Source organism: Emys orbicularis, chromosome 11, assembly GCF_028017835.1.
Source record: "Emys orbicularis isolate rEmyOrb1 chromosome 11, rEmyOrb1.hap1, whole genome shotgun sequence".
Classification (NCBI taxonomy): domain Eukaryota; kingdom Metazoa; phylum Chordata; order Testudines; family Emydidae; genus Emys; species Emys orbicularis.
Genome location: NC_088693.1, coordinates 553,010 through 560,111, shown reverse-complemented (window position 1 = coordinate 560,111; position 7,102 = coordinate 553,010). Strand labels below are relative to the sequence as shown.

General features: G+C 67.5%; 1 protein-coding gene across 1 annotated transcript; it reads left to right on the top strand.

Annotated features, from left to right (window-relative positions):
* The first annotated feature begins 2,177 nt into the window (after positions 1–2,177).
* Positions 2,178–6,838, top strand: TMEM198 (transmembrane protein 198). The gene is made up of 4 exons (XM_065413777.1): positions 2,178–2,646; positions 3,475–4,050; positions 5,049–5,239; positions 6,692–6,838. Exons 1-4 carry the CDS (start codon positions 2,178–2,180, stop codon positions 6,836–6,838), a joined length of 1,383 nt encoding a protein of 460 aa, XP_065269849.1.
* The last annotated feature ends 264 nt before the right edge of the window (positions 6,839–7,102 follow it).

Genomic DNA, 7,102 nt, shown 5'->3' with positions numbered 1-7,102 from the left:
TGTCTATGGATGGGGAGTCTTGGGCTAGAATACCAGAGAGGCTGCCAGGTGGGGCCCGGGGGGGCGGAGCTGGATGGGGGGGCAAGGACACCAACGGGCAGACCTGGGGGGACAGATGGGGCAAGGGTGCTGCCAGGCAGGGCTGGGGAGGGAGGTGGTGGGGCAGACCTGGTGGAATAGGCAGGGCTTGGGGGGCGAGCGCTGAGGGGGAGGTCTGGTCGCGGAGGGGGCTGAGGGGAAGGGGCACTGCCAGCCGGGGCTGTGAGGCCTGGGGGGAGGTAGGGCGGAGGGGGGGGGGGGCGGGAGCCGGGGGGGGGGGGGGTGTATGTAACAAGAGGCTGTAGCAGAGGCGGCAGCCGGTGGGTAATTTCCCTGCAGCCAATCAGCAAGTGTCTTGCCTGCCTTAGCAACAGCGAGTGCACCAATGGGGTGGCAGCGAGCCGGCAGAGCCCCCCCACCCCTCTGCACGTGGCAGCGGGGATCCCCCAGCCAGGAGGGGTCACTCCAGGACCCTCCAGCTGCCCGGCCCCAGTGCCCCCAGCCACCCAGCTGAGCCACGGCCCAGCACCCCTCGCCCCCGGCCAGCCACGGTGCAGCACCCCCAGCCACCCAGCTCAGCCACGGCACGGCATCCCTCGCCTCTGGCCACCCAGCTCAGCCCCGGCACGGCACCCCTTGCCCCCGGCCAGCCACGGTGCAGCACCCCTCGCCCCCAGCCGGCCACGGCCCGGCACCCCTCGCCCCCGGCCAGCCACGGCGCAGCACCCCCAGCCACCCAGCTCAGCCACGGCCCGGCACCCCCGGCCACCCGGCTCAGCCACGGCCCGGCACCCCCAGCCACCCAGCTCAGCCATGGCCCGGCACCCCGCGCCCCCGGCCACCCAGCTCAGCCACGGCCCGGCACCCCTCACCTCCGGCCGGCTGGCTCAGCTGCAGCAGAGACGTCCGGAACCAGAGTCCGCAGCTGGACGCTGCAGCTGCACAAATCCCAATTAGAAATAAGGCCCCGATGTTTAACAGTGCAGGTGCTTCACCCGTGGAACGAGCTCCCAGGGGAAGTGGTGGATTCCCCTTTGCTTGAAGGGTTCCCATCCAGCCGGGGCCTTTCTGGGGGACGCTTTGGCTGAACACAAGTTCAGTGCGGGGCGGCCGGGGCTATGCAGGAGTCAGACTAGCGCTTTGAGGGTCCCGTCTGGCCTGGAGCCCTGTGGGGCGGTGCTGATGGAGTGGGCTCCCTCAGCGCCCTGTGGCTGCGTTCTCTTGGATCAGTGCCGCCAGGCGCAGTGAGTCCTGTCCGTTAGGGTCGGGTTCTCTCTGTGCAGGGCAGCGTAGTTGGTTCAGGCTTGGGATCTCTCTAGGTTAGTGCCAAGGCCTTGGGTTGGTTCTTGAGGGGGTTGGCACCTGTAACAGTTCTTACCTTTCCAGCATTGCTGCCTCAGTTTCCCTTCTGGTTTACATCTTGCTCTGGTAGTGGGGCAATTATAGCCTCAGTTTCCCTCCTCTCAGAGTAGTTTGGCCCTTGAGCCAAACTAACAACCCTTCACTTGTGGGGGAGGCAATAGGACCAAAACAAAACAGTCCTTTATTGACTTTCCCGAGCCCCCGTCACCCTCCATCGCCTCTCCAGCCCCAGTCCCCCCCAGACACCGGGGGAGCCGCTCCGTGGCCAGCCCCGGCCCCAGTCCCCCACCAGACACCAGGGGAGCCGCTCCGTGGCCATCCCCGGCCCAGTCCCCCTACAGACACCAGGTGAGCCGCTCCGTGGCCAGCCCCAGCCCTCCCCCGCCCCCCTGAGACACCAGGGGAGTTGCTCCGTGACCCTCCCTGCTCCCCTTCCCCCCCCCCCCCCCCGACGCAGGGCAAATGGCTCTGTCTTGCTAACTAGCCTTTTACACGCACTATAGTGAGGCTGAGCCATCCCGTCAGTCTCCCTTCCAGGGCCCCTCTTCTACCTGCCTGGATGCAGGGGGGTCCCTCGCACCTTTGCTGGAAACCCTGGGCTGGGCCCCCGTCAGGAAGCTCCCCCTGGGTTCCCATCCCAAGCCCCCTTCCCATGGCCTCCCCCACTCCTGCCAGAGCCCACTTGTCCCTGAGCCTTCCTCCCCACAGCCACTCCAGGGCTGCCTCCTATTCCAGCCTAGCTCCCCTGGTGCCAGCACAGGGTCCCGCTCTGTCCCATGACCTGGGAGGACACCAGGCATGGGGGGGGGGGGGGGCGAGCCCCCCCCACTGCAGTGCTGCAGGGATCAGGGTGGCTCTGGGGTGGACACCCAGCCTGCAGTTCTTGCTGTGGAGGTGGGTGCTGCCTGGGGCCGGCAGGTACTGGGCTGCGCTGGGTGCTCGGGGCAGGCCAGCTCTTATCCCATCCCCTTCCCCTGTTCTGTCCTCTCGCCAGCTGGAGGAGGCTCCTGGATGCAGCGCGGCCTGTGGGGCGTGGGGAGGGCGTGGGGCGTCTGACGCCCCCGCCGGGATCGCCAAGAGCCATGACTTCAACTGTGCAGACGCTGCGCTTCAAGCTGCTGCCGCACGACACTGGGCAGGAGTGGGTGCACAGCTGCGAGCAGGAGATTGAGCGCCAGTACCAGGTGGTGCCCTCTGTCGTGTGCGCCATGTGCTGCCTCTTTGGGATCATCTACTGCTTCTTCGGTGAGTCCGGCAGGGCCGGGCTGGCCGCCTCGGCTGTGCAGCGGGGCAGGGAGTGGGGGGAGTGGGGCAAGAGATGGGGGCTTGGGGAGTGAGGGTGATGGGAGGGCAGCCAGAGAGCCGCAGCAATAACCAGCATGCTTTGCTTCCCTGCTCTCCCCCGTACATGTGGGGACACTGAGGCGCAGGGGTGGGGCCTGGCCTCCCTCCAGCTCACAGCGAGTCAGTGGCAGAAGTGAGAAGTCCTGGCGCCCAGCCTTGCAGCTCTGGCCCACTTGAGCCCACTTCTCTGTGCGCGGGGCCCCTGGCTCCCAGCCCATGTTCCTCCCCACAACCAGGGAGAGCTAGCGGATGGGGCTGAGGCCGGGTTGGGGGAGAGGAGACTGGGGCGGGCGGCAGGGCCAGGGCAGCAGCTCCCAGCTGCGGCTCCAGTCTGACAATGACTCCAACACTCAGAGCTCAGGTTCGGGCGACACAGCGATGGGCATTGCCCATGAGCGCCTGGGAGGGGGAATTCGTTCTGCCATGGACGCGACGTAATTCTCCCCGCAAAATGGCAGCGCACGTGGTGTCATTTTATCACATACTGAAAGCACCGGCTCGGTCAGCCAGGCCATCACCGAGCCGCAGTCGGTATCCCTGGCCTAGCACATCCGTGCCTGCGCTGAGGCCGCCTGCGGCGAACCCTGGCACCGCACCCCCCAGCAGGAGCCCCCCGCCCTCGGGCGGCGCAGAGGGGAGCTGAGGGTGTGCCAGGGAGGCCTCCTGCCAACCCTGCGTCCCCTCTGGCTGGACAGAGCCTCCGGCAATGACCAAGCCTGCTCTCCCTAGGCTACCGCTGCTTCAAGGCCGTCATGTTCCTGACCGGGCTGATGTTTGGCTCCATCATCATCTTCATGCTGTGCTACAAGGAGCGGGTGCTGGACACGCAGCTGAGCGTGGAGGCCTCGGTGGGCATTGGGCTGGGCATCGGTGTCTTGTGCGGGCTGGTCACCATGCTGGTGCGCAGCGTCGGGCTCTTCATGGTGGGGCTGCTGCTGGGGTTGCTGCTGGCGCTGGCCACGCTGGTGGCCATGGAGCAGTTCTACCACCCGCCCACAGTGTGGATCCCCATCGGGCTGCTGCTGGGCGTGGGCATGCTCGGCGCCGTGCTCACCCTGCAGTGGCAGAAGTTCTTCACCACCCTCTCCACGGCCGTCTTCGGCAGCGCCATCATGACCGTCACCGTCGACTACTTCATCGAGCTGCTGCTGCTGGTGCAGTACGTCTACGAGCGCGTCAAGGTGGCGCCCGCGCGGCCCATGTGCTGGTACAGCTGGGTCATCCTGGGCGTCTGGCCTGTCCTCGCCATGCTGGGCGTGCTGGTGCAGTGGAAAGTCACGGCCGAGGGGTACTCCCACACCGAAGGTAAGGCGGGACGGGCGGGCGAGGGACACGGGGAATGTGGGATCAGAGGTGATGGGTGGTGTGGGCCGTTCGCAGGCTCTGAGTGATTGGGGGGGTGTTGTGGAGAGGGAGTCACAGGCTCTCAGTGATTGGAGGGATGACATGGGGGGGTTGCAGGGTCCGGGTACCGTGGTGTGGGATTGCAGGCTCTGGTTGCTGGGGGCGGGGGGTTGCAGGGTCCGGGTACTGTGTGTGTGTGGGGGGGGGCGGTTATAGGATTCAGGTGCTGGGGGCGGGGGGTTGCAGGGTCTGGGTGCCGGGGGGGTTGCAGGGTCCAGGTGCCGGGGGGGTTATAGGATTCGGGTGCCGGGGGTGGCGTTGCAGGGTCCGGGTGCCGGGGGGGGCATGGGGTTGCAGAATCTGGGTGCCGGGGGCGGGTTGCAAGTCTGGATGCCAAGGGGGGGCACGGGGTTGCAAGGTCTGGGTACCGTGTGTGTGTGGGGGGGGTGTTGCGGGGTCCAGGTGTCAGGGGTGTTGCAGGATCTGGGTACCATGGGGGGGGGTGTTGCAGGGTCCAGGTGCCGTGTGTGTGGAGGGGTGTTGCAGGGTCTGGGTACCATGCGGGGGGTGTTGCAGGGTCTGGGTGCCAGGAGGTGTTGCAGGGTCCAGGTGCTGGGGGGGGGGGTTTGCAGGCTCTGGTTGCTGGGGGGAGGGGTTGCAGGGTCTGGGTATCGTGGGGGGGTTGCAGGGTCTGGATGCCAGGGGGTGTTGCAGGGTCCGGGTGCCGGGGGGGTGTTGCAGGATCCGGGTGCCAGGGGGGTTGCAGGGTCTGGGTACCATGGGGGGGGGTTGCGGGGTCCAGGTGCCAGGGGGGTTGCAGGGTCCGGGTGCCGGGGGAGGGTGTTGCAGGGTCTGGGTGCCATGGGGGGGTTGCAGGGTCCGGGTGTCGGGGCGGGTTGCAGGGCCTGGGTGCCGGGGGGGTGCAGAACCGACCCCTCACTCCCCCTCTCGCCCCTCAGTGGTTATCAGCCGGCAGCAGCGCCGGGTGCAGCTGATGAGGATCAAGCAGCGGGAGGAGCGGAAGGAGAAGAAGAAGAAGCGGAGGCCCCCCCATCCCCTTCCCCACCCACACAAGGCCCACCTGCCCGAGCCCAGCTACCGACGCAAGCCAACCCCCGTGCGCCGCTTTGACGGGGACGTGCTCTCCCCTGTGAGTGCCGTGTCCCGGGCAGAGCCCTCCCCAGGCGCTGGGGCTGTGCGTGGGCTGGGGGGAGGCAGGAGCCCAGCGCTCTGGGAACGGGTGGGCTTCTTACCTGGCACCCCAGGTGGGCTCTGCCGTGCACATTCGCAGCGTTGCCTCGTTCTGCCAGAAACCTTCACCGCAGAGTGAAACACAATAAACTAGGGGGAGGGACGGAGCCAGCCCGTGGCCTCCTTGCCCTGCAACTCCCCACGGGCATCAGCCCCGGCCGGGGGCCCCTTTGCCTTCCCCCGCCAGCGCCAGGGCTTCTGGACAGAGACCAGCGCCTGAACCTGCCCTACTTCCGGGGGTGGGGGTGGGGAGAGCTTTCCCATCCTCCGTCCTCAGCTACAGCTGATGGGGGGATGCCAAGTCCTGCACCCCAGTGTGAAGGCATCAGACACCCCCAAGCAGCCCCAGTGCCTGCCACCTAAGGGAGCCTCCCGTAGCAGGGCTGTGCCGACCCCCGGGAGTGACCCGGGACTGGGGCACTTCCTGCAGCGTGGGCGGGCAAGACCCTGGCTGAGGTCAGGTGCTGGTGGGTGGCAGAGTTTGGAGCAGGCCCAATGCCAGGTTCATGGGAGAGGGGGCTGGTACCTGCTGGGGGCAGGGAGTGGCAAGGGGCCGTGGCTGAATCTGAGGCTCCAGGGGAGGCTGGGAGCAGCCCGAGGGGAAGGGCTGGGCCGCAGACTAGCCCCAGCGCCGAGCCCAGTGAGCGGGCACCCAGCTGGTGGAGCTGGCAACGCCTCCCTGGCTGAGCACCAGCAGGGAGTGACCCCCCTTGATCCCCAAACCCTCCTCTCTGCTCCTGACACAGCGCCCCCATCCCAGCACCCTTCCCTCCTCCCCCCACATCCCCCACCCCTGCCCGCCTGCATGCTGGGCGTGGCCAGGGGCTGGCCCTGGCCTCCAGCCTGCTGCCCTCATCAGGGCCGGCTGGCACCAGGGCAGGGAGCAGCTGCCCAGAAAAAGGCCTCAAGGATCAGTGAAATCCATGGCTCCAGCCACTCCCCTCATTTCCTGCCTGTCAAGGTCACTTGCAGTTTGCTGCCCACCTTGCTGCCCCCATCCTGTGCTCTGCTGCCTAGACTCCCCCTGTGGTCCCACCCCCGGGGGGCGAGTGCCCCCTGGCCTTTTCCCACACGCTGCCCCAGGCTGCAGAGGGACCCACCGAGCAGGGGTCAGGGGAGAACCGCCTGGCTGCAGCAACCTGAACTAGGGAATTTACTTCCCCTCCCCGCGGGTGGGCTGGGGTGTGTGGCAGCGGCCCCACCTGCTGGGGAAGGGCTGTACTGCAACAGCCTGGCAGGTCCTTCCCCCAGACCGGCCAGCAGAGACCCAGAGCTGGGGGAGGGGAGAGGGACTGGGGTGGCAGCGGGAGGGCCGGGGACATGATGCTCATTTCCCTCCTCTCTCATCCAGAGCTACATCCAGAGTTTCCGGGAGCGGCAGACGGGGACGTCGCTGAGCAGCCTCATCACAAGCACGCACGCCGTGGTCGACCTGGACTATGACTGTGGCTCTACAGTGCCCTTGACCATGGGCTCTGGCCCAGCTCTTCGGGTATAGCCCAGACCCCCCGACCCCTCGTGACACCAGCAACAGGGCCCCGCCAGGCCAGCACGGACCGACACACCAGGGCCCCGCCAGGCCAGCACGGACCGACACACCAGGGCCCCGCCAGGCCAGCACGGACCGACACACCAGGGCCAGGACGGACTGACATACCAGGGCCCCGCCAGGGCCAGGACAGACCAGCCCTCCAGACAACCAGGCCAGCAGGAGTCAGATGCCAGGGGGTGTTTGAGGGGAGGGTTGTGGCCCGTTTGGGGC